The following is a 26245-nucleotide window of genomic DNA, read 5'->3' as shown; positions in this document are numbered from 1 at the left end:
TGTGTGTGTGGTCCATGCACCTGGATCTGTCGCTCATCCATCCCATAGACGTTAAACGAGCACCTGCTAAGGTGCAGGTGCAGTGCTGGGCGCTGGGCTGGAGTTACAGCCTTTGAGCCCATCCCAAGACCAGGGGGAAGCCCATGGGGTCCTGTCCAGAGTGGCACTCACCCAGCCAGGCTGGGCTCGGGGCATGGCCTTCCCAGAGGACTTTCTCTCCTCCAGCAATCTGTGCTCAAGAGTCAGACTTGGGCCCCCAGGTGCTGGGGCTGAGGGTCCCTCAGCATCTCTGTTCCATGAAGCTCTTCAGCTTGGCTTTTTTTCTTTTTCCTTTCTTTCCTTTTTCCTTTTTTCTTCTTTTGAGACAGGGTCTCACTCTGTCACCCGGGCTGGAGTGCAGTGGCATCATCCATAGCTCATTGCAGCCTCTAACTCCTGGGCTCAAGTGATCCTCCTGTTTCAGCTTCTGAGCAACTGGGACCACAGGTGCCCAACACCACACCAGCCAGCGTTTATACTTTAAATGGAAATTGAAGGCCTGAACACCCCTGAGCCTCCTCCCACCAAGCCAGAACAATTCACAAACGGGGCCAATTCAGCTGAGGTGGATTGGGGCTGTGCATGCGCTGCAAGCTTTATGGCTTTTGCTGGCAGGGTGACAGGCAGCTCTTGGTGGGCTGGGGTCCCCACCCCTTCCCTGAGACATGCAACACGAAGCTGCACTCCTGGTCTCCTTAAGCCCCCTGGACTGTCCCTGGGCACCCCTATCCCCGCTGAGAGAGACGCTAACTCCAATCCCAGGGCCCAGCCCAGCATGCCTCACACCCTGTGCAGGGGACACCACCCACTGTCCCTCAGAGAGGGGCTGGAAGCTGACAGGCTGCGGAGGTGCAGCCACCCAGGGCTTCAAGCTGGTTTTGTGAAGGTGAACAAGGTTCCATTTGTTTCCCCACATTGGCAGGGAAGAGTGGGTCCTGGCCATGGGGACAGTGGCCTCCACAGGGTACATCTCGCCTGACACCAAGACCACCACCACAGCCATGAAATCTAAAATCCATACAAACATTTATTCGGTCCCTGCCCAGGGGTGGGGGGAGGAGGAATATGGGAGCCCCACAGAAGAAGACGGGGCTCTGAGGGAAGACAGTGTCTAAGGTCGCAGGGCCAGGGGCATCTGGATGGCAAGCCCTGGGGCCTGGCTTGGTTCTGAGAGGTCCCAGAGGTCTGGGTGGGCGGGTGGTGGCCAGTTTGGAAGCCAGCCGCCCAAAGGCAGACCCAGACCTCTGGGTCCCAGAGGTCCAGGCCCACACTGGGCCAAGATCTGGCTCACGCCCACCCCCAGCCCACAGCAGGGAAGGCAGCAGCAGGCCTGTGCCCCCCAGGGGGGGATGGCCACTGTGCAAGTTGACAGGTTTAAATTAAAAATAATAAAAATAACAATACAAAATAAAAAAAGACATTGCTTGTCTCAAACAAACCGAGACAACACCCTGCCCGCCCACCTCCCCCATGCCACATAAGGAAGACGGGATTGGGACCTGGCTGGGGGTACTGGGAGGGGCTGGCGGGCAAGGGCGGGGCCAGTCGGGTGAGCAGCAGTCTCGAGGGGACAGAGGTCTGGGGGCAGAGAGGGACAGGCAAGAGGGGCCGTAGCGGGGTCAGGCCTCCAGGGTTGGTCTCGGCTTTTTGTTCTCTCGTGCCGCCAGCTCATCCCATCTCTCAGTTTGCCGTGTCTGGCGCGATGGACAGGGTTAGCTCTCGAGATTTATTGCACTGTTTTGGAAGAGGCCTGGGGCTAAGGATGGGCCGGGGCGGCAGGAGAGGCGGGCAGGTGGCGGGCAGGCAAGCAGGAGTCATCGCTTGGTCTTGGCGTCTTCTCGGACCTTCCAGATCACCAGATGCATGCAGGCGCCAGCGTCCTCACTGGAGCTGTGCCCGTCCACTGTGGGGCAGACACAGTCACCACCCTGCCCTGGCCCAGGGGACGAGGGCCCCGCGCTGGATCTGTGTCCGTCCACTAGGGACAGACATAGTCAGTGCCCTGCCTGGCCCAAGGGCCGCACTCACCGTTGTCCTGGATGATCTGTCTGAGGTAGTCAGCCATGAGGTTCCGCAGGGAGCGCTTGTATGGGAGGCCCAGGCGGTGGGGGAAGAGCACGGATGTGTCCACCACGGTGCTGTGGATCACCTGGGGGCAGCAAGTGCTGCTTAGGGCTGCCTCAGGGCCAGGGGCCTGGAGCCATTCAGGAACGGGCTGGGGGTGGGGGGCAGGGGCTACCTTCAAGGCCAGCAGGTCGCTCTCCAGGCTGTGTCCAATGAGGATGGTGTCTGCGCTGAACATGCTCAACAGGACGGCCTGGACGTCGCGCAGGGTGATGCTTGTGTCCGTGAGGTCGGCCTCTGTCACCCCCGAAAACCTGGCGTAGGAGAGCAGGGGCCATCAGAGCCCAGCCCAGAGGTGGGGCTGGTGGGGGGACCCAGCTCCCAGGGCAGGGCCCAGGGCCGCACCTAGTGTTATAGTCGACGATCTCGTTGTCGGGCTTGACAAAGGTGTCGTAAACCACCTGCATCTCTGTGTTTACCACCGTCACGCGGGTCAGCTCTAGGCCATACGTTGTGTAAGACTGGGGGTGGGAAGGGACAGACTGAGACACCACCTCAGACACGCCCAGTCCCTCCAGACCCACCAGCCCTACGCATGGACCCCCTGCCCTGGCATCCAAGGCCAGGAAGGGCCCAAGTCATGTGCTGAAGACAGGCCTCAGGTCCCCAGAGCCCAGCGGGACAGAGGCAGCAGTGCCCACTTATAGATACAGAACCGGGCCAGAGGCCTTCAGGGCTTTGAGGGAGGGTGGAATGGAGTATGAACTTAGGGGCCCCCTCCCCAAAGCCCTCACTGCCCCCAAGCACAAGGGGGACTGAACTTGGCAGGCCCAGCTCTCTGTCCCTCACCCTAACCCTGCAGGGGCCCTCAGTCCCCAGGGCCATGAGCACCCAGTAAGCACCGCCATCGCCTGGGCGACCGGGGTGGCTGGGATGAAGGGGCAGACTCACCATCTCACAGTCCAGGGCAAAGATGCCTGGGTGGGCGTCTTCTGAGAGTTCCTTCTGGAAGGTCTTCACGAAACCCTCAAGGCTTTCCTTCCGGCCATCCTGCACGTGTTGCTGGGGAGGGGGGATGGGCTGAGGGGCTGCAGTCCCGGAATGAGGGGGACACAGCTCGGTGCTCCCAGGGGATTTGAGGGAGGATTATCCTATTCATTCATCCCCATTTGTGGATGAGAAAAGAGAGCCTTCGAGGGGCTGAGGTGGCAGGGAAGTCTGAGACTGGAGTTTGCTGAAAAGACACGGGGGCTGGCCTCCCAGGACCCAGGATGGGGAAGCAAGTGGCCCAGGGAGCAGGGCCCTGAGGCCTGGGTGGAACACATGCTCCGGGGAAGACTTGGGGAGGGCTGGCTGGAGCCAAGTGGCTGGCATCTGAGTCTAGGACTCTGGTGTGTCCCACGATGCCAGACCAACAAAGAGCAGGCAGAAGTCTATCAAGACAAGGCAGAGAGGGCGCCAGGGCCCTGGGACTTACTTTTGCAACCTGACAGCCGACAGCACCAGTGGCAGCCGAGCAGCACGTATACTGGGTCTCCCAGCCTCCTGCCACTGCAAGAGAGACACAAGTCAGGACCTAGCCTGGCCTGCTCCCACGCCCCTGCAGCATGGACAGGTAGGGGGCCCTGGGACAGCTCAGCCGGGCCTCACCTCGGTTCCGGCGGAGCCGCCCCCAGTGGTAATAACACTCCTCGTCACGGACACAGCGGCCAGAGGAGGACACAAGGTACTCGGCGCCACAGCGGCAGCAGATCCTGCAGGAGGCTGTGGGACGGGGACCAACCGGGGAGGAAGAGGCGTCAGGCCAGCACTCAAGGGGCCCCCACAGCCCCCACCCCGCCTGACCCCTGCATCCACCCACCCAGGCTGTTCCCTCTACCTGGACACCCTTCCCTGCACACATGCCCTTTGCCCAAGCACAACCTTGTGGGGAGGCCACTCACAGTCCTTGGGTTTCTTCTCCTCGGCCGTGAAGATGATGGCACCCCCTGGCCGCTCGGGGTGCGGGAAGGGGTAGCCGTTCTCCTTGAGCTGATCCTCGGAGAGCAGGTACTCCTTCAGGCGGGTGTACAGGGCGGCTCCTGCAGACACGCGTGCAAGGCAGTCAGCGTGCTGCCCGGGGACAGCCTCCCGTGCGTGTGTGGCAGGGAAGGGGCTGAGCCTCAAGGGCCGGCACTGGCTGCCAACTGCTGCCTCTGGTTCTAGGCTGCCTGGGTGGGAAGGCAGACTGGGCTGGGGCGCGGGACAGGGAGGGCCCACCACAGACGGCCATGCTGTACTCCCAGCACCAGCCCTGCAGGGGCCAAGCCGGGCCTCACCTTTCAGGTCTTCCACCCGGGGGCTGCTGGAGCGACTGAGCGAGAAGCTGGTCTTGGCAGCCAACTTGCCCCCCAACACCACCTCGTGGGACACGACCCTCCGGCTGCTGGTTTCTAGGGGACGGGGAGGAGTGAACTAGACTGGCTCAAACCTTGCCCACCCAGCCCTGCCGAGACAGGTCCCCACTGCTCCACGGAGTCACATCTCAACCAGAAGGGGAGAGGCCCGCCGGGGGACCCAGGGCAGCCCCCTCCCCTGGCTCTGCGGGACCCCCATGCCCTCCCTGTGGGTGAAGTTTTCACCCCCTCAGAGGGGAACGGGGAAAGGCTGGGAGAACTGGATGGGGAATCTAATTGCTTTGAGGGCTTTGTGCCGGCCGGGCCGGCTGGGCTGCGAAGCCCGCTTGGGGCCCCTCCGAGCGCCAGCGAGCTGCTAATGGAGGCAAGGGCGGCCAGGGAGCCAGAGCTGGCGCTCGGGATGGGCACCAGCTGATGGCTTAATGCACCCTCGAGAGGCAGTAATGAAACGCCTTAACCCCGACTCTTTCTTCCTCCCTGGAGCTTAATGCATACAGCACGCGGGGCCCGAGCCTCTCGCTTTGAAGAGGCCGCCAGCAGCTCCATTAGTGGGCGGCCCCTTGGCTCTCGAGGACCCCAGCTCGCAAACGAGGGTGGCTAATAGCGAGAAGACGATACTTGGAGGGTACCCGGGCCAACTCCATCTGGGACAGAAGCCTGAGCGCTGGGAGCCCACGCAGAGCCTAGCCCACCCCCAGCTTCTGCGGTGCCTTTTGTCTGGGACTCTCACAGGGCTCAGGGCTGCAGAGGCCCCAGAGGGTCCCTGTGGGGAGCCTGCCACACCAGCGGGAAACACAGGCTGGATCCTGTCTGGGCCCCACCCCAGCCTCTACCCCGCTGTGACTCACTGTTGAGCCCGGGCACGGCGCTGGGGACCAGGCCTCGCAACTTCTTAAGGGTGTTCACAGCCACATTCAGGTAGATGTTCTTGCTGGGGCTGCGGTCATAGGCCACCTTCTCCTCGTTTAACGCCTGGGGAGGACACACCAGTCACATCGGTGCTTAGAGCCCTGGCAGTGGGGTCGCTAAAGGACCAGGGGCTTGCAAGGACCGGGACACCTGCATTTTGCACAGGCAGCCCTGGGGCTGAGACACTAGGGCCAGGCAGACGTCTCGTCTGCCATCCCAGCCCCCCAGCCATGGGACAGTGGCCAGCCGGCCCCCCCAGCCCCCCAGCCTGTCAACCAGACTGGCCCCAGGGCTCCCACCTTCTCCACGGCCTCCTGGTTGGAGGCACAGAACTTCAGACACTCCTCGATGAACAGGTTGAGATAGCGCTGGCGGATGACAGTGGGGACTTTGCCCCCGAACTCTTTTGGGATAATGGGTTTCTTTAAACTCTGGAAGAATATAAAATCAGCAGAGGGTGAGGCTCTGTCGGGTCCTCTACGGGTGGACGCATGTGACAGGAGGCATTTCTCAGGCACACAGGGGAAGCCCTGCTGTGACCCAGGGCTGGAGCTGGTGCTTAGGTCTATGCTGGTGACCTATCAGTCCGCCAGCTGGGAAACATGTGCCACACCAAGGTGAGATGTGGGCAACAGGGGAAACTGAGGGCACGGGGGTGGGGAGGCATGTGGGACCTTATACTTTCTATAAACCTAAAATGGCTCTAAAAAGTAAAATCAGGCTGGGCGAGGTGGCTCACACCTGTATTCCCAGCACTCTGGGAAGCCAAGGTGGGAGGATCATTTGAGGTCAGGAGTTCGAGACCAGCCTGAGCAAGAGCGAGACCCCGTCTCTACTAAAAATAGAAAGAAATTAGCTGGACAACTAAAAATAGAAAAATTAGCTGGGCGTGGTGGTGCACCCCTGTAGTCCCAGCTACTCAGGAGGCTGAGGCAGGAGGATCGCTTAAGCTCAGGAGTGTCAGGCTGCTCTGAGCTAGGCTGACACCACGGTGGTCTCAAAAAAAAAAAAAAAGTAAAATCTATTAAAAACAAAACAAGGCCAGGCAGGGTGGCTCACGCCTGTAATCCCAACACTCTGGGAGGCTGAGGTGGGAGGATCATTTGAGCTCAGGAGTTCGAGACCAGCCTGAGCAAGAGCAAGACCCTGTCTCTACTAAAAATACAAAGAAATTAGCTGTTTATAATCTAAAAATCTGAAAGATAAAATAAAATAAAAGTAAAAACATCAAAATAAGAAAAAATAAAAAACCAATAGAAGACGAGGAGGGAAGAGATGGAGACAGCACCAGTGCTTGTGTGGGATGGGGGTGGGGAGCCTGAGGCTCGGGGCCTGGGGGTGTGGGGGGGGTATGTTGGGGGCGGGTTGGGGTGGTCACCTGTAAGGACGGGCTATGAGCGACCCGCTTCGGGGTGACGGTGGTGGTGGTCTTGGACGTCATCCCGGAGAGCGTGCGCGTCTTCAGCGGCTGGCTGCCGGGCTCCGGGCCATGGGAGGGCTGGCTGCTGCTGGCCGCAAGGGTCCTCTTGGCGCCTGTGGGGGCTGACGGGGCACAGGGTGCGTGAGTGCAGGAAGAGAGAATGCCCATCACTGAGCTGCGGAGCACCAGGTAGCTGCGGTCGTTCAGGGTCAGCAGCACATGCATCTCTGAGCACAGGGGCACGGGCCGGGGTGCGGGGCTCGGGCTATGGAATGACATTAGGCTCTATCTGCTTTCGGGCAAGTCCATCCAGACGGGGGAACAAAATCAGGCTGCAGAGCCCGGCTCAGGCAACGTTGCCGCCAGGGCAGTCCAGTGAGTGGAAAGGAGCGTGGCGGGCCTCTGCCACATGTTCCAGCCCCAGCTCCGAGGCATTGACGTCCGAGGGGGGAAGGCCCTGGCTCCTGGGCAAAGGACCAGAGGGTATGGGACGCCCCCGGCCTGCGCATTGTGACCAGCGGCCTGCCTGCACTGCCTGTGTTCTGCCGCTCCTTTGATGAGGTCACAAACAATGGTCTCCTGCCTGGGGAGAGGAGGGCTGACCTGCAGGGCTGTTTCCGAGAGCTGGCCCAGTGGGGCAGCCACACCCTGGTGTGTGTGTCTATGTGCAGGTGGGGGGCTCCCACGGGCCCCCCAGGGAAGAAGCAAGCTGCCCGCCACACTGGACATGAGCCTCGCATAGTGTGCAAGGTTCCCTGTCTCTCATGGAAGGAGGCAGGAAGCGCTAGATGGGATCTTCCCAGCTCAGGTCAGTGTCCCTGCCCCCGAAGTGCCCCTGGCAGTGTAGGAACAAACGCCAGACTTCCGGTTGTGGCATCCCACACCTGCGCTGTGACAACTCCGCCACCCGCCACCAGCTGTACATAGACAACCCCAAGTGCAGAAGATACAAACAGACTTGGGAAAGGGAGGGGTGTCTTGGGCTGGACACAATTCAGTCATTTCCCTTCCATGCTGCCAAACCCCTGCTAAAATCTCCCCCACATCTCTGGTTGTCAAGTGGCTATGCGTGGGGGAGGGCCAGAATCACCCAGAGGGCTTTTTCTTAAAATTGGGTCTCACTGCCCAGGCTGGAGTGCAGTGGCATCATAACAGCTCACTGCAGCCTCCAACTCCTGGGCTCAAGAGATGCTCCAGCCTCAGCCTCCCGAGTAGCTGAGACTACAGGAGCTGGGACTGGGTTCCAGCTGTAGCCCCACTCCCAGCCACTGCCACGCCCGGCCAAGAGGGCTGAGACGAGAGGGCTGCAGGACCAGTGCCAGGAAAGGGAACGGGGAGCTTTGACTGGCTATTCCAGGGTGATCTCTGAACCAGCAGCAAGATCTTCCCGGGGCTGGTTAGATCCAGGACACCCTCTGCAGCCCCACAACAGCATCTGCGCTGTCAAGGCCTCCCAGGTGATTCTCACCTGTAACCTGCCTCATATGGAGACTCACGGAGGACAAGACTACCACCCCACTGCATGTCCTGCCCATCCCTATTGCCGAGGCATGGCGGGACTTCCAGACCAACAAGGCCAAGGCGGAGACGTGCCCTCAGAGGGCAGGAAATACAGCCCCACCCCAGGGCACATCAGCTGGCAGATTCCATCAGAGGCCACACCCGCTCACACCCTCCCAGCCAGAAGCCACACCTGGGCTGGGGCCTGGTCCTCCCCTGCCCTGCCCACCGAGCTCACACCAGCTGCCTGTGCTCAGAGCAGTCCCTCCGGTTACCCAGAGGTTGGAAGAGGTCGGAAGCAGCTGAGGAAAGACAGCCCAGACCTTCTTCAGCCCCTGCGCAGACAGGCATGCCAGGGACCCCAAGGAAGGCTCAGGGCAGCCCAGCGGCTGGGACTCACCTGTGGCCAGGCGGGGGTTGGGGACGTGAGCGATCCTCTTCTTCTCGCCGGGCACGGAGATGTGGACTGAGGAAGGCTTCTCCGCCAGCTTGGGGGCAGCCTGAAGCCAGGTGGCCGACTCCCTCTGGGCCTGCTGAGCCCGCAGGTAGCAAACCTCCTGGGCAGTCGGGGGCCGGGCGGGGGGCACCACTGGACCTCTCCTCGGGGGCTCCACCTGGATGATACAAGCCTGTTTGCATACCTGGCACACCCAGAGCATGCAGCCCTGTGCGGGCTCCCGAAGGGCTGGGGGTCCGCCTCTCTTGTCACCTTCTGAGCTCTGGGATGCCCTGGCGGGAACCAGCACGGCGCTGTGGCCCTCAAAGACATGCCGCCTTCCCTCCTGGAGTGCCTGGCCCCGCTCTGCTGACTCCTGGTTTCTGAGTGCTCAGGCTGAGCTCTGGGCCTTGATATAGGCACAGGGTGGGTGGGATGGCCCCGCTCTGATTGGGCTGGGACTTCAATCCTATCTCACCTAAATAATCTGCCAAATCCAGCTTCCGAATTCGCTGCTCCAGGGCAGGGTCTGGTGATAGGATCAGCCGGGACCCCTGGCTGCTAACCTCAGAGCCAGGTTGTCTGCTCTTCCTGTGCTAAGTCATGTCGCTGACAGCAGCCCTACCACCGCTGCTGTCTCTGGACCACAGGGGGAAACTGAGGCTCAGAAGTTGGGCAGCTTGGCCAGGCCCACACAGCACACTTGGAGCCACGACCTGGGCCTGGCAGCCTGCTGTGCACTGGAGGGTAGGGTGGCTCTGGGGCGGGACAACGTGAGGGCGGGAAGTGGGCAGGACCCGCTTCTCCCCCAGGACACAGCAGTGCTGAACCTGAGGAGTCTTCAAAAAGTTCATGGAAAATGCATGTTATGAAAAAACCATGCATGGGTTTCAAAATTATTTTGCACCAAAATAAACTCATACTAACTTGTTATAACACATCGGAATTGGATCTAGCCCGCAGCACTAAGGAGAATAAGACATTGGTTTGAAAAGAATCCCTAACAGAGCAATGTGAGTTCTGCTAAAATTGAAGCAAGAACACTGAATTTATGGTGAAGTTTGGGTGGGAGAATGGTGAAATCATGGATGCTTTACCAAAAACTTAGGGGGATAATGCCCCAAAGAAATCAGTAGTTTACAAATGGATGACTTGTTTTAAGAAAGGACATGGCTGGGTATGGCAGCTCACACCTGTAAACCCAGAACTTTGGGAGGCTGAGGCAGGAGGATCGCTTGAGCCTGGGGGTCTTAGGTTGCAGTGAGCTGTAATGATGCCACTGCACTCCAGCTGGGGCCACAGAGCGAAGCCACGTCTCAAAAAAAAAAAAAAAGATGAGACCAAGACCACATGGAAGATGGAGACCACAGCCGTTTTTTTGAGAAAAATGAATCTTGTTCGGGCCCTAATGGAAGGGGACCAAAAACTGACAACAGAAACAGCCCACACCGCAGACATCTCCACAGGCTCAACGTGCACAATTTTGACGGGAAGATTAAAGTTGCGCAAACATCCCACTCAGGGGGTGCCAAAACCACCACGCCCAGATGAGCTGTAGACGACAGCAGACCTTTCAACAGAAATTTTAAACAAGCGGGACCAAGATCCCAAAGTGATTCTTCCGAGTGCTGTCACAGGAGATGGAACCTGGCTGTCACAGGACTACCCTGAAGACAAAGTACAAAGCCACAAAGCGGCGGTGACACAGGGGTGGCCGCAGTGCAGTCGAAGTGGACCAGCGGAATGCCCAAGCGTTCCGCTTGTTGACTTTCTGGGGGGCCGGAGCGCATGCCATCGGCTCACTGGGAGAGGACTGGGAAAATCAGCCGGCCGTGTGAGCAGGAGCGTGCCTGGTAAGCCTCAGGGGCCTCCCCACTCCATTCATCAAACAAGACGATTCTGCAAGAGTTCCGATGGCCAATCATCAGGTGACTCCCGCACAGACCTGACAGGGCTCCTTCTGACTTTTTGTGTCCTAACCTTTAAAAACATTCTTAAAGGGCACCCGTTTCTCTTTGATTGACAATGTAACAAAGACTGTATTGACATGGTCAAATTCCCAGGACCCTCCGTTCTTTTGGGATTGGACCACATGGCTGGTGTCATCCCATACAAAAGTATCTGGATATTATGCTGAGACATAAAGTTTACATTTTTATTTTTATCTTTGGAGTGCATTTTTCCTCGAACTTTTTGAAGTCCCCTCATACAAGTTTGCTGGATGACTCCACCAGCAAGCGGGCAAGGGGACCTTATTTGTGCAGCAGGGGGCAGGGCGGATGCCCCCCCATCCCCCACAGGCCCTTACCTCCTTGCCTTGCCTGGAAAGGTGAGAGATCCTCCTCTTCTGCCCGGGGAACAGGGTGGTCAGACCCGAGTGTGCCTTCTCCTCACTGCTTTCTTCCTTGGGGGGCTATAACACACGTCCCTTCCTCAAAGTGGGTCTCCCCTGTGCTTCACCAGCCCTCAGCACCAACACGCACCCTCTCCTCCGCCCTGGCCTCAAACTGCCCGCTGGCAAGTGGAGGATGGAACTTTGCAGACCCTAAGACAGGGGAGCTGAAGCAGGAAGGGGCCGACACGCTCCGGGTGGGGGGGCCGGCCCTGTCTTGTAGATGAGAACACCTAGACCAGCACCCCACGGCCCCAAGCCCTGGGCCCTTTCCAGGCTCGAGGAGTTCTGCCCAAGTGCCCAGGGCCCTTGGTGGGAGGCCTGGGAGTTGAGCGCTCCCACCACTCAGGTGGGGGCCTGGCCCACAGGGCTCTGTTACTTTGAGGCGAGCTCCCTCTGGTGGCTGACATAGGAACACTGGACAAGAACACCATCCAGGTCAAGGCTGGCCCACGAGAGCCAGAGCTCCGACCTGAGGGGGGTGGGCAGGGAGGCTGGGTGGGTTGGGGCAGGGAGGGGCTTGGAGGAGGGGAGGCTGGGGGTGGGTGGGGGCCTGATACCCCTTTGCCGGTCAGTCGGAACGGGTCGGTCTGAGCGCTGCCGTGGGAGCCCGGCCGGGCGGCTGTGAGCCAGCGTCCTCTTTCTGGACGGGTGCAGGGCGGCAGGTGACCGCCGAGGGCTCCTGAGTTTTAAGCGAGTTAAGGGGCCAACACTGAAGGCGGCGTCTCCACCCGGTGAGAGACGTGGAGTCCTCTGGGAACAGGTCCAGGACCCAGGACGGGATGCCCCGCGCCAGGTCCTGGCCACGGCAGCCTGCCCTGGAGCCCAGCGCCCTCACCTGCCGGGCCAGCCGGCCCTTGTCCTCGGTCTTGACACTGGTGGACTCGTTGAAGATCCGAAGGCACTCCTCCATGGGGTCTGAGTCGAAGTCCACCTCCTGCTCCAGGGCTGCATAGTCTACCTCCTCCTCCACGCCCTCCCCAGCGCCTGAGGAGGAGGAGGAGGAGGAGGAGGAGGAGGAGGACTGGGTGGGGGAGGCGGGCAGGGAGGCCTTGAGCCGCTTGGGCAGCCCCTGCACCTCTGAGAAGCCCAGGCTGGAGTCCGAGTCCGATTCCGAGTCTGAGCTGAGGCTAGGCAGGGCAGGGGCCCAGACCCTCGGCGCCCCTGGCCCGGCAGCCTCGTCCTCACTCTCATCCCCAAAGAGGTCAGCGTGGCTGAGGGCCCGCTTCTTCAGCTTGGGGGTGTCCTGCGAGGCGCCCTCATCTAACGAGCGGGCCTTGCGCTCCACCAGCTTCCCAGGAGGGGCCTTCCCACCTCCTTTCCTGTGTGGCAGCTGGTGGGAGCCGGGGGCAGCTCTGCCGGCTGCCGGCCGGGAGTCCTGAGGCCGGGGGTCCCCGCTGGAGGGGCTCGGCCACTGCCCTGGCCGGTCGGGCTTCCCTTTCCCTGAGCTGGCCACCGAGGTGGCCGAAGATGGCTTTTTCTTGGTCCCTTCCGGCCGTCCTGCCTCATGCCGGGGGCTGCTGGCCTGTGAACCCTTCCTGTCCACAGGGCCCTTCTCCCCGGGCCGCCCTCGGCCTTTGTCCTTGGTCTTGTCTTTCTTCCGGGCACCATCCTTGTGGCCAGGGCCTGCTGGGGTCCTGCTCTTCTTCCTCTTGGGTTTTCCATCCTGGAGGCAGCCCCGATCCTGTGATGCCCTGGCTGGGGAGGTGGGCTTGGCTGGGGGTGCCCCACCTGGGCTCTTCAGGGGTGGCCCAAGGTCCCCCACGTCACACTGCACGGCCGTCTCCTTGGTCTCCCGCAGGCCACCCCCCTCGGCCTCCAGGCCCTCCTTGCAGGAGGGCTGCCTGGGGGCCTTGCTCTCGGGGCCAGCGCCAGCTTTGTGGGGGCTGGCTGTTGCAGGCCCGTCACCCGGAGCCATAGCAGCATCATCTTCCGAGTCGGAGAACCTGGCGTCACAGCCACCAAAGGGGTCACAGGGCTTCTTGAGGGCGGGTGTGTAGGGTTCGCTGCCACGGGAGCCCCTGGGCCGCTTGGTGGCCCTCTCATCCCTGGAGCTGGCCCTGCTGAGGTGCCGGGCCGAATAGTTGGAGAGCGGGTCGTACTCCAGGTCGGTGGATGGCTTGGAGTTGTCCACCACGTACTTGCCACTGGGAACGGGGCGGCTGTGCCGTCGGGGCTGGTTCACGGCCTTGGGCACGTACTCCAGGGCGCCACTGCCCCCTCCACCTCGGCCTGGGCACCTCTCCAGGGACGCCAGCGAGTACTTGCTGCCTGGCTCAGTGGGGGTGGCCAGCGGGGTGGGCTGGTAGCCAGCGTCAGGGTTTAACAAGCGGCGGCCGCCGGGGTTGTAGTCGAAGGCCAGCGGGAAGGCGTCCTCGTCCAGGCCCTCAGCAGGGCTTGCGGCGGGGCCGCGGGGTACCAGGGTGGGTGCCTCGCTAGAGCTGTACTCCCGGGCCGTCTCCAGCAGTTCCACCTCGCTGCGCACGGCCTCGATGGCCTGGTTGACCCGCTCCAGCTCCAGCACATCCGAGCACGGCTCATCCCCCCGGCCCAGGGAGCCATTCTCCCTCTGTTCGGGGGGCTTGGGTAGCTCGGGGTTGTAGGGGTCATAACACAGCCCTGAAAGGGAAGAGGAGAAAGCAGCCAGTGAGCAGCCCGAGGAGCCCTCCGTGCTGGGGATGCCCACGTTCTAACCCGAGAGCCCATGGATGCGTCACCTTCGACAGCAAAAGCGACCCCGTGGATGGGATTAAGCCTCCCTTGCTGATGGCCACCGACAGATGGAGCTTTCTGGAGGGCAGATTTGTACCAACCTCGAGCAGTTCCAATGTCATGACCCTCAGACTCAGGATTCTAAAATCCCATCCCCCGGACACCCCCACACAGAGGCAGGCGTCCCTGCTGCAGCACTGGGAGCAAAACTGTAATAATAATAACAAACGAAATACCCTAAAAACCCAAATGCAGATCAACTGGGTTAGAAGGGACGGCATGCCGCACGGCCACCTCCACATCCCATAGCTACACAGGAAACAAGCCAGTGAGGTGGGGGTGTCAGAAAATAAGCACTGTACATTCTCATCTTTGACAAGCATCCCCATAAACGCCACAAAATCGGCGATTTGAACATCGGTCCGGCCGGGTCCACATGCAACCAAGCCAAGGGTCCCGATCATGAGCAGAGGGCCCATCTGGACAGCAACTACGATCCACGTACACAATGCCAATGGCCACGCGAGATTTGAGATGCGGAGACACATACCCAGGGGCTGACAGAGGAGCAGCTGGACAGGATGTGAAACCATGTAGCCAAATGCAAATAGGCGGCTGCCTGTGAATCTGCCAGCGCCAAGACACCACCCCGTTCCAAACTGATTGTTCCAACTTGATTCTTGGTTAGAATGTGCATGTTATCTCCGTACTTACTATCACGTGTGTGTGGTCTGTTTGTAAAACCTGTGAGCCCTCTGGCCGACCAGCAACCCCCCTTCCAGGGCCTAGAGACCTGCCCCACAGGGTGCTCAGACAGCTGTGCACAGAAATGGATAGAGGTACAGCCAGAGAGGCGTGTACGAGGCTCCTGTGTGGTTTGAGAACAGCAACAGAACGACAGACTTCCTCTAGGTCCACGCCCAGTGTCCTGACATGAGGGGGTGGGAGGGTCCTCGGCAGAGAGACTGGAAGATGCTGCGCTGCTGCCTCTGAAGGGGAAGGAAGGGCCCCGGGCCAAGGAAGGCGGGCGCCCACTAGACACTGGGAAAAGCAGGAGACAGGTTCTCCCCTGGAGCCCAGGAGGGACCAGCCCAGTGAGACCATGTCAGACTCTGACCCCAGAACTGTGAGGTAATATACGTGTGCTGTCTTAACTCACACACATTTGCCACACACCAGTTGGTTTGCGATTAGCTAGGGCACCTGCAGGAAACTCACGCAGCACCAGGCAATGACCAAAAACACGACGAGAAGCCGCAGAGCTGGCCGCCCTTCCACAAGGAGGCGAGATGGACCTTCCTGTTCCTGCCACGTGCGGAAGGGGACCCTTGCAGGTTCAGTGGTCAGGCCTGGGGGTATGGAGCAGGGGGAGGAGTCCATTGTGGGCCTGCTGTTTTGCTCTTACCTTGAAACCACGCGAATGCTGTACCCACTTCTAAACTTATATTCAGAAAGGAGAAACGAAGTGTGTGTCTGTACTCCGGACCACTGGGAACCCCACAGGACTGCGTGGGGCTGCAGCATGGGGACGGGGAGGTGGGGACCACACAGCAACAGCCGCAGACACAGCAGTGACGGTGCCAGTGACAGGGGCTCTCCTTCACACAGCACAGGCTGGGACAGTCATCTTAGCAGGCTGCAGGTGGAATGAGGATGCTGAGACTCTGACAGGGCTGGGGGGCAGGGAATGCAGCCCTCCCGGCCTCTCCTGGGGAGGGACAGCCGCAGGTCAGGAGGACCTTGCAGGCGGGGCAAGGGCTCCCCTCACAGCCGCCCCACTGGGGCGGCCCAGACCACCCCACCCCCACCCTCCCCCAGCCCCCAGAAGTCCAGTGCAGGGGAGGGGCCGGGCCAAGGCCACCTGGCCAGTGAACTGGATAGAGCGTAGGGGGACAAGGCCGGGTCAGGGACGCAGGTCTCACCCAGCGACTGGCTTCCCAAGGCTGCAGCTAATGCTGCCTCTGCGCTCATACCCTGAGGCAGAAGGTGGGGGCTGGGGAAGAGCCCACCCCATGGGCCGCAGGTTGGAGCGAGATCTGAGGGTGGACAGTGCAGGAATCTGCTCCCTGCCCGACCGCTTCCCTGGCTCTGAGACACAGGGTCTGCAGAGACACAGCCTGGTGGGCCAGCCCAGTCCACTGGGAAGACACCCTCCAGCCCTCCTCAGGGCAAAGGCCAGACCTCCAGACATTTGGGATTTTGAAAGGAGAGATATCATTTCCCCCAAAAAGCACTTCTGGAAGGCAGGGTGCCCACCTCCTGGAGTAGGGCCAGACCCTGCAAAGGCCCTGAGGCCCCAGGCCAGACTTTCAGGGTCTGGGGAGGGGGCTTGTTTTCTAACCAGGAGCCTGTGTTAGCACGTGCTTGTTTTTAAGGGCAATTAAACCTGTTCCACCTCCAAGAAGGCTGCACCAAGGGTGAAAGACGCCCTAAGTGGGCCTGAGGTGGTCGTGGTAGAGACCCCCCCAGTGACGCCTCCCTTTCCTGAAGTTACCAGGCTTGGCCCTGCCCTGCAGCCTCAGTTTTCCACTGGGCTGTAAGGCAGCATCCTAGCCTCAGCCGCTCCAGAAAGATGTGGAAGCTTCAAGTGCATGTCTGCCAGGGGCTCAGAACTGGGCATGTGGGGTCCCTGAGCCCCCATAAAGGCTACCTGAAGCCCGGGGGGCAGTTGTGGAAGGTGCATGATGCTTGGGCATCCACGGCCACCCTGTACCCCCCGGGCTGGGTCCTCTAGGGGACCTGTCAGGACGGGAGAGGCTCCCCAAGAGAGCCTGCCTGGGGGGCATGTCAAAAGGTGGACTCTAAGGTGGAAGGGCCCACCAAGTGACACCCATCGCCCGAGTGACACCCATCGCCCGGCCCCCCCATCAGGGAAGCCACCTGGATGGACCCAGACGGAGCAGCCTTAGGGGTTTGGCCCACATGCAGCAAGTCTCAGGTGACTGCAAAAGCCCCTCAAAGGCATGGCTTGGGGAGTCCCCACTTCCTGCCTGGCCCAGGGCTAGGAGGGAGAGGGAGCCCCAGCCAGCAGTGACCAGAAGGAGGAAAGAGTGCCTGTCTAGGCTGCTCCACCCATCTGCGCCATCGCCTACCCCCCTCAGGGTAAGACCTGGCGCCCCCAGCCGTGTGTGGAATGAATGACCCAAAGACCAATAATGACAAGACAACTGAGCACAGAGACCCTCCGTGAACATCTAGAACGTTCTCTCTTGTGAGACCCTGACTGAGCCCCCTGCCTTCCCTCAGTCCATCCTCAAAAGTACCCTGTCTGGCCGGGCGCGGTGGCTCACGCCTGTAATGCTGGCACTCTGGGAGGCTGAGGTGGGAGGATTGCTTGAGCTCAGGAGTTCGAGACCAGCCTGAGCAAGAGCGAGACCCCATTTCTACTAAAAATAGAAAGAAATTAACTAGACAACTAAAAATATATAGAAAAGAAATCAGCCGGGCATGGTGGTGCTTGCCTGTAGTCCCAGCTCCTTGGGACGCTGAGGCAGGATTGCTTGAGCCCAGGAGTTTGAGGTTGCTGTGAGCTAGGCTGATGCCATGGCACTCTAGCCAGGCAACAGAGTGAGACTCTGTCTCACCAAAAAAAAAAAAAAAAAAAAAAAGGGCACCCTGTCCATGCCAGCCCATTTCACAGATGGGGACACTGAGCCCCGGCCCCCTCCCACTGGGACAGAAGATAGGGCAGCCCCAACCCCTTAGAGACTGAGTGGACCACCAGCTCCCCAGCCCTGGTGGCAGCCATAGCACGCTGGCCCTGTGGGGGTAGACACAGTCCCTGCCCACCCGGAGCTCAGTGCAGCCCCCTTGCAGGTGGAGACAGGAGCAGGACAGGGGAGCCTAGCATTAGGGAGGGGCCGCAGAGTCCACAAGGCCAGCCCCGCTGGGGCTCTCCTGGGAGGTGGGGTCCCCCGAAGCCCACCCCAGAGGAACAGAGTAACAGCAAGGTCCCACACGGGGCCATCTGTCCATTCCAGGGGTCTGTGCTTCATGGTGGGACATCCTCAAGCCCTGCTTTGGGACATCTAGGTGCCCAGGGCCCCTGGTGCACGACCCACTAGACAGACGAGGAATGGAAGCTCCCAGGCAAATGGACCTGGTCACGCACATGCTCTGTGTGGAGAGAGCCCCATAGCTGTCCCAGACACCTGGATCACACAGTACAGGAGGCAGGGCCACGAGAGAGTGCGGCATCAGGCCCAGCGGGAATGTGGGGCTGGGCTCCACCACTCAGCAGCATCAAAGACCCTCCCCAAAACCCAAGGTGCTGGGTTCAGCGCCCCTCTCGGGGATGAGTTGCTGAGGCTAGGCTGTGCCATACCTGGACAGTGCAGCGACAGGGCTTCAGGGCAGGTGGAGCTACACAGCGGTACCCACAGGGGAAAAGGAAAGGCCCCCAGCCAGCTCTGGGACCCCCAGCTCAGCTCTCCGAGGGCCCTGGGGACACACAGCACACAGGCTGCACAGAGAGCTTGAAAGCATGAGGCTGGGTGACAGGGATGTCACAGCACGAGAGGTCAGCCACCTTTTGAAACCATGCAGAAATGCAGGAGAGTATAAATCAGAGGAAAAGAACTGGGGGGGCTAGGCCTGGGGCTAGAGGTGGCCTTTTCTTCCCTTTGCCCATCTCCACCCCCTGAACAGTCGCAGTGGGCACCAGCCGCGTTCATGCTCCAAGTGCCAACCGCTCTCTCTCCCAGACCCAGGCCCACCCCCTAGCTGTCACCCCGTCCACTGCTGCTTCCAAGTCCCCTCTGCCTGGTTGCACAGATAGTTACTGAGTCCAGACTAACTGGAAAGGCCCACAGAGGGCACCACGCCAGCTCCTGGCTTTATAGTGGACACTAAGGCAGGGAGTGTGTGTGTCCAGCCCGAGGCCCAGGAAGCAGGAGAGCAGCCCTGAGAAACCCTGGCCTGCCCCTCACAGCGCCTGTCACAGGATAGGAGGAGCTCCCTCCCCAAAGCTGGTTGCAAAACACCTCTAAGCACCTACAGGAAGCCCTCGATGAATCCCCCTAAAGCTGCCAGCACGCAGTGCCCACCTCAAACGGCACAGTGACCACACGAGGGCCCCCAAGAACTCATGCTTTAGCAAAGGATGAGGAAAGATAACCTGAGACGTCTCCATGAGGCTTGGGGACCCCAGGAATCTGCCCTGACAGGCTCCCTGGGACTCAGGAGTCTCCTTCGACACCGTTTATTTCCTTTCCAGGTGTTTTGAGACAGGGTCTTGCTCTGTTGCCCAGACTGGAGTGCAGTGGCCTCATCACAGCTCACTGAAGACTCCAACTCCAGGGCTCAAGCAATCCTCCTGCCTCAGCCTCCCAAGTAGCTGGGACTACAGGCACCACCACCGCACTGGCCTCCTTTCAGTTTCTTACTTTAACAAGTCCACTGCACACGGACAGCGTCAGTAATGAACCACAGCCCTGCATGCCCCACTCAGTTTAAAACCCCCAGCTCCTCACTGGACCTGTGCAAAGGTGGGGTCTGCTGGTGGAGACAGGGAGAGAGGGAGGAACCGGCTGTCCTGCTGTGGTAAGACCACCAGGCAGCACAGCACACGCCGTGCTTCACGGCACCCTCAGACACTGTGACCACTGTTCAAGGGAGGCCGAAGGAGCGCCCGCCGAGCAGGTGGAGCCCAGCCCTTCCCCAGCCGCCCTGCAAAACAGAAAGCCAAGTCACAGCACCTTCATCTGGGGCTGCTATGGCCATGGGGGCTAAGGCCAGACCGGTGGCACCTGCACCTCTACTCAGTCCCTAGAGGACAGCTGCGGGAGGCAGGCACGAGCAGGCACCAGCAGGGGTCCCCTGAGCCCCTCCCAGCTTGCACCGGTGTCCCCTGACCCCGAAGGACCCCACCCCTGAGTGCCCTGCCACTCCGCCTGTCACCTCCCAGGCCCAGGGACGAAGAACAGTACTCTCCCCAGGTTCTGCCTCCCACAGGCCGACAGCCAGCACCCCGTGCCTTTCTAGCTCTAAAATACGAGACAGGCCAGGACAGGGGCACCGGGTCTGGGTCCCCACCCTCCCTGGCACCACTGACTCTCCACCTTCTGGGCAGGGGGGGGACCAGGATGCTGCAGGATGTTGAGCAGTGCCCCCTAATTGATGACCAAAACATCTCCAGACACAGGTTGAGATCACTGCTGTACTGACGGACACTAGGCAAAGAATCCTAAAATACCACAACAGCTTTAAGCACCGAAGCGTTCCTTTTATCCTGATTTAATGGCCCAAGCCCAGAGGTTCTGACTCCAGGGCCAGATCCGGAGAAGCCAGGTTTTCACAGCTCCCCGGCCATGGGGAAAGGCCACCAGGTGGGGACCTCAGGACCTGGGGAGAAACCTCGGAAAACCACAGACCCCAATGTGACCTGTCTGGCTTGATCCAACCATTGTAAGAGGACACCAATCTTAAGGCCTGTTGCCTTTTAGGTCTGGGAGGAGATGCAGCAAGCTGCTAGATGCAGGCTCCCGGTGATTTAAAAAGCAATTCTTTTTTGACCCTTCTGTATTCTCCAACGTTTCTAAGAGGAATATCACTCCTGGCCCAGAACAAAAATAAGGCACTGGGAGAACTCAGGCAACAGTGCAGGTATCCGTCCACAGACATCACATTGTGACCCACCGAGATCCATCTTCATGACACGAGCGTGAATGCAGTCCTGATGACATCTGAACAACAGAACAAGAGAACCACCCACTCTATGGTGGGGGGCGTGGGCAAAGCTTCAATCCCCCCAGCTTGGGGGAGTCTGGCTCCCAGGAACAGGAGCCGTGCCTGAACTCTCCGGTCCCCCAGAAAGGGCTGAAAAACAAAGTGAAGTGGTCCTATCAACATTTGTGGCTGTCACCACCAGGGTGGGAGAAGCCAGACAGGACGACCTCACCCCACAGGCCCTGGTCCCACACAGCTACAGCCTACACCCCTCCGGCAACACTTCCCAGCTTGCGGGAGAAGCGGGCGCAGGCTAGCGGGTAGAGCAGCTCGAGGCATTCCCACACCCCGGCCAGGCCTCTGCCCCTAGAGACACACTCTAGAGCCGTGTGCTCTCTGCTGGGCTATCTCCCTGGAACGGGGATACTCGAATACCGGCAGCAGTCCACTTCAGTGAGCAAGGGTCACACCAAGGAGAGTGGCTTTTGTCAGGTCTCTGAAGATGTCGCCCCTGGCTCCTGCCACCCACTGTGAACCCGCACCCAGCCCCCAAAAGGAAGCAGCCCTACAGCGGAGAGAGCCCCTCTTGGTCCCAAGTCAGCTCACAGAGGAAATAAAATGAAACCCACCCGCTGCAGAGAAGTGCTGGTCAGGGGGCCTCCCTCTCCCTATCTGCCTGGCTTCCCTGGAGACTGCATCAGGATTCCAGATAGGCAAGGCCTGCCTGGAGCTCTGCCGGCCGAGGCCCAGTAGGGGGAAGGGCTGCCCCAGGCCACATCTCAGAAGGTTTCTGGGCTCAAGTTCCCTCCTCCTGGCAGAGCACAGAGCCTGGGCCGCGCTGGGCGCTCAGCAATTACAGGAGCCAGCAGAGGTGGCAAGGCCGGGGCCTAACCGCCCGCCTCTGACCCACTCCCCCACTTACCAGCCATGCGTACGTACAAAGGCGAGTGGCTTCCCCTCTCTGGGCCTCGGTTTCCTCATCTGTAAAACGGGGATAATCATTCCCACCATTGTCCCAGGGTCAGAGGGCCTGCAGGAGCAAGTGCTGCGGTAACTGGGAGCTGCACATGCGGGCTGCAGCTGACAGGCCAGAAGGAAGAGGACCCCTGCCCAGCCTTGGCTCTGATGGAAGGCTCAGGAGGCCACCTGCCAGAGGCCAGAGGGCCCCGTAGGCATGGGGAGCACCAGGCCTGCCTGCAGGCAGTGTCTACCCAGCATCTTGCCACCCCCGACCGCAGCATAAAAACTACCTGAGGCAAACCCAGCCCCACCCGCCCTTGCCGCCTCTGCCCCACCGTGCCCATCTGGCTTCTGTACCTGGGTCGCCTGCCTTCGCCCAGCCTAATCCGTCACCCGGAATGCCTCCCTCCTCTCCTGGATTCACCGCGTCCTACTCCTTCTAGAAAGCACAGTACTTCACACATCTCCTGAGATGCACTCTAGAAAGTTCCACCACAGCACACCTGACCCAAACCTCGATCCTAAGGATCCCTCACCCTGAATGCCACTCCTTAGAGCCACTGGGTCCCCTGCTAAGATGCTGTCAACAGTCCCGCCCCAGAATAATTTCATATGGCTGCCAGGTCCTGAGCCAGGCTGTGGTGTCCTTACATCCATCATCCCACCATGAGGCCCCAGCACCTTCGCAAGGCCCATCAGTCTCCCGCTGGAGGCTCCCTCGGGGCCACAGTGCCAACTCGGAGTGGGACAATCCACCAGGCACCCTGACATCACTGTATTCTCAACGTTGTTCCTCTCTCCCTTGGCCTCACTCATGCAGAAAACTATCATTGTGGGAGCAATTCTGCCAGGGCAGGGACCGCCTGGGCTCTCTGGAGGCCTGGGACAGAACCCACTTCACCTGTGAAGCGCCACGGGCTCTCCCGTAACCTACCCTGTAAGACAACATCCTACCTCTTGGTGGGGTGCAGACTTCTCGAGACATCAGGGGCAGTGGTCGGGGACCTGGGCCCTGACCCTGTCCACCCTGGAATACCCTCAAGGGGCCAAATGAACATGTTTCCGCATTGTCTGCTACAGACACAAATGAGGTCACACAGGTGCTTGGCAAAGAGCAGGGGTTCAGAAACCAGAGCCGGCGTGGTGGCGCATGCCTGTAGTCCCAGCTACTTGGGAGGCTAAGGCAAGAGGATCGTTTGAGCCCAGGAGTTCAAGGCTGCAGTGAGCTATGATCACACCACTGCACTCCAGCCTGGGTGACAGAGCAAGACCCTGTCTCAAGAAAAACAAACAAACAGACAAACAAAACAAAAAAACCGAAATCGGAATGAACTGACACCTGATGGATAAAAACAAAGGCAGCAAGAAGGGCTCCTCTGTCCTTCCACAGAGTCCAAGAGAACACAGCAAAGCCTAGATCATTTCCGCCTCTTCAAATCCGACAGGATATTGGACTTGTCAAAATTGAGACAGGGTAGGCATGTCATAGAAGAGGAAACAAAGGGTCAGAGAAACCCTACAAGAAAGGTTGAGCTGGGATTTGTTCCTGCCTTTCTGCAGGGGGACACAGCCTTCTACCAGAAGGTAACAGAAAGCCCCACCCCTCGACCCCCCCAGAGATGGGAAAAGACTATTTATTCTCAGCAACAAAAGCGAAATGCAGACATACCAGGTAACAGGTTGGCAGCTGCATTTTCCCCGTGGTAAAGTGGGGCTAACAGGACTACATCATCAAATGAACACTCAAATGCAATCCTTTGGGAAACTAACTGACCATGTGTGACGCAGAAAGACATCAAAAGACCGACTGGGCAGGGGAGGAGCGCAGTAAGGAGTGGTCCTGAGTTCTGGCAGCTGGATGGCCACGCACAGACTCTGAGCAGTCAGGACGTCAGTGGCATGAGGGAGTGGTCCTATCCTCAAGTAGTCTGAGTAGTGAAGAAACTGAAGTCAGGAGGCTCTTTGTGGATCGACACGTATGATGTCAACAAATAAATAAAGGCAAGAAACTGCACTTTAACAGGGTAAAAACGCACAACATGACTTGGGCGTCACCGCCTCCCACTCTCTGTCTTCTCCACCAACTCCCCAGCACTCCACCCCCCGAAGCCAGCTGCATGCTCCCAGGGCATCACGACCTCCTGCTGAGGTATCTGTGGGCACATCTGTCTTTCCTTCTCAGCGGTGGGTTCCAGAGTGCAAAGCCGGCATCTTACGCAGTTCTGAATCACCCACATCAGGCACGATCATGGCAAAGATACTGGGTGCCAGGTGAGGAGCTGGGAAAGGAATGCCTGCATCTGGCCAGCTGCAAACAGCTGGCCACAGGTGCAGGCGTTCTGAGCAAATTTATGGGGGGAAATTTAAGAAAATCCTACCCTTTTCTCTGGCAAAAATGGGGAAACAGGTCTACAATCTAATTCTAGCAAAGGTGTTCCTCTTTTGAAGGAAAAAGAGAAACAATGACAATTATGGTGTTATGAGGAAAGTGACAGAGAATGCTTGAAACTGATGCCAAATAAGGAAATCTAGGATGTAAGAAATCAGGGTCTGATGGGAGGGGAGAGACACTCCTGAGGGACAAAGGTCACAGGGGGAAGGAGGGATCTGGATAATCCTCCTTCTAAGCCTTTCCTTGCGATGTCCCTCTCTAGCTCCAATTCAAATCTTCAAGATTCTTAAATTCTCAGCTCAAATCCCACATCTGCTACAAGAAACGCGGCCGTGACATTGACGTGCAGTCCAGTAAAGCAGGGCATTCCCTGGAAGGCGACCTCACCTCACCCCCGTCCCAGTCAACTGGGTTTGACGTACTCCCTTACCAGTCGTGCTAGACACACAGCTCGACACATAGCAGGTGCTCCTCAGACCCTCTCGACTCCACTACTGGAGACAGTGTTGACAGCGACCAGAGGCGTGGTCGGGGAAAGTGTCACGGAAATAAACAACGGCTGCCACAAACACACGAGGTTGGGGAGCGGCGGCAACGGTTTCCCTCCCGAGGAGTGTGGGCGCGGAAAAGGGCAAGAGGACTCCTGGGCCTGCCTAGGGTTGGCCGCGCTCCTTTCTCGAGCCCCCTGTGTGCCCGGCCTGGCGCCCGGCGCTCCGCCTGCGCTGTCTCACTCCGCTCTCGAGACAGCCCTGACAAGCCATTGTTTACATTTCACACTCGTGAGAACCGAGGCTTAGAGAGGCCCAGCGACTTGCACGGGGTCCCGGTGGATCGTCCTGGTCCCGGCGGGGGGAACGGCCGCCCGCGAGCGTGTGGGGAGGGGGCTGGGCCGGGAACGGGGGTCCCGGGTGGGGCCTGGCGGTAGAGTCCAGACCCGGGCCGGGAAGCCAAGCCCAAAGCAGGCGGGCAGGCGGGCATTACCTGCTGCCGGAGACACCGCTCCACCGCCGCAGGGCGCTCCTGGGACCCGGGCCCCGCGGTGCCGGAAGTGGCAGTACGGCCGCCGGCAGGGCCCCCCAGGCGCCCCAGCCCAATAGGGGCAGTCGATGGCCCGGAAGAAGCCAGTGGAGCGTAGCATGGTCCGTCCCGCGCCGGGGCCCCGGCCCGGAGCCACCCGGGCCCCCGGGCCCCTCACTAGAGCCGCGGTCGCCGCCGCCCGCGCCTCACGGACCCCACTGCCGCCATCTTGCTCCGAGGCCCCCGGAGGCCCCCGGGACGCAGCCGCAAGGGACCCCGGGAGGGGCTGCCCACAGCGCGCCTGCTCAGAAACAGCTGCTCCTGCGGGACCGAGGCGGCTGGCGGACCCATGGGCCGCGACAGGCGGCTGCGGGAGGTGGTATGGAAGGCGCAAACTGCGCTGTCTGCAGCCTCCGCGAGCCTCGCCGGCGCCGCCGCCCGGCCCTCCGCAGGTTCAGCGGCGCCATATTAAGCCCCAGGCCCCTGGGGCGCCTGGGTCGTCCACGTCGCGCCTGACCAAAAAAAAAACAAAAAACTCCTTAGGGCCCAGCTGTGGTTCATTTGCATCTCATTTGCGTTCGTTAGCATATCACTTTAAAGCGCCCTCTGCTGGACGAGGCGAGTCCTGCGAGATGGTCTTAACCTGACCAGGTAGGTCCACATTCACTCATTTATTCACGAAATATTGACCGCCTACTGCATACCAGGCCCCACACCAGCTAGATGGTGCACTGCAACAGGCAAACGCGGGATAAGGCAGGGACAGGGAGGTTCAGAGTCTGGTGGAGTAGGCCCGCGTGTTAATGGGAAGTTTAAGAACAATCTGGGGTATTTTGGTGGGATTTTAAAATGGTGCAACTACTATGGAAAACAGTGTGATGGTTCTTCAAGAAGTTAAACATAATTACCATGTGATCCAGCAATTCTCCTGGGTACATGCCGAAAACAGCTGACAACAGAATCTCAGAGCAATATCTGCACACTCACGTTTACAGCAGCATTATTCACAACAGCCCCAAAGTGGAAGCAACCCAAGTGTCTGTCAGTGGATGAATGGATAAACACAGTGTGGTACATACATCCAGTGGAATATCACCCATAAAAAGAAATGAAATTATAACACAGGCTACAGCGTGGATGGACCTTGAAGACATCGTGCTCAGTGAGAGAAGCCAGACACAGAGGACAAATGTTGTGTGATTTCACTCATAGGAGGTCCCTAAAAGTCTTCAGATTCATAGAAACATAAGGTAGAACAGTGGGTGTTAGTGTTTCATGGGGACAGGGTTTCAGTTTGGGAAGATGAGAAAGTTCTGGAGATGCGTGATGGTGATGGTTGTGC

General features: G+C 59.5%; 1 protein-coding gene across 1 annotated transcript; it reads right to left on the bottom strand.

Moving 5' to 3' along the window:
- Positions 1 to 1082: 1082 nt before the first annotated feature.
- On the bottom strand, positions 1083 to 25148 carry REXO1 (RNA exonuclease 1 homolog). Its single transcript, XM_069480922.1, has 16 exons — positions 24868 to 25148; positions 11995 to 13775; positions 11073 to 11177; positions 8729 to 8942; positions 6787 to 6950; positions 5708 to 5839; positions 5348 to 5471; positions 4422 to 4535; positions 4047 to 4184; positions 3754 to 3867; positions 3581 to 3654; positions 3055 to 3165; positions 2509 to 2624; positions 2279 to 2417; positions 2068 to 2188; positions 1083 to 1942 (listed from the first exon to the last, which is right to left on the bottom strand). Exons 1-16 carry the CDS (start codon positions 25022 to 25024, stop codon positions 1854 to 1856), a joined length of 3693 nt encoding a protein of 1230 aa, XP_069337023.1. The 5' UTR covers positions 25025 to 25148; the 3' UTR covers positions 1083 to 1853.
- Between the last annotated feature and the right edge of the window lie 1097 nt (positions 25149 to 26245).

This window comes from Eulemur rufifrons, chromosome 2 (genome assembly GCF_041146395.1).
Source record: "Eulemur rufifrons isolate Redbay chromosome 2, OSU_ERuf_1, whole genome shotgun sequence".
Taxonomy (NCBI): Eukaryota; Metazoa; Chordata; class Mammalia; order Primates; family Lemuridae; genus Eulemur; species Eulemur rufifrons.
Note: the sequence above shows the minus strand (reverse complement) of the source record. Positions and strands in the feature narration are given on the sequence as shown.

Excerpts from the sequence above, each read along its gene's own strand:
- REXO1 (XM_069480922.1), bottom strand. The coding sequence starts at position 25,024 with ATGCTACGCTCCACTGGCTTCTTCCGGGCCATCGACTGCCCCTATTGG. Across the intron at positions 13,776-24,867 it reads AGCGGTGTCTCCGGCAGCAG|GGCTGTGTTATGACCCCTAC; the intron begins GTAATGCCCGCC and ends CTTCCCTTTCAG. Across the intron at positions 3,868-4,046 it reads GGAGAAGAAACCCAAGGACT|CCTCCTGCAGGATCTGCTGC; the intron begins GTGAGTGGCCTC and ends CCCGTCCCACAG.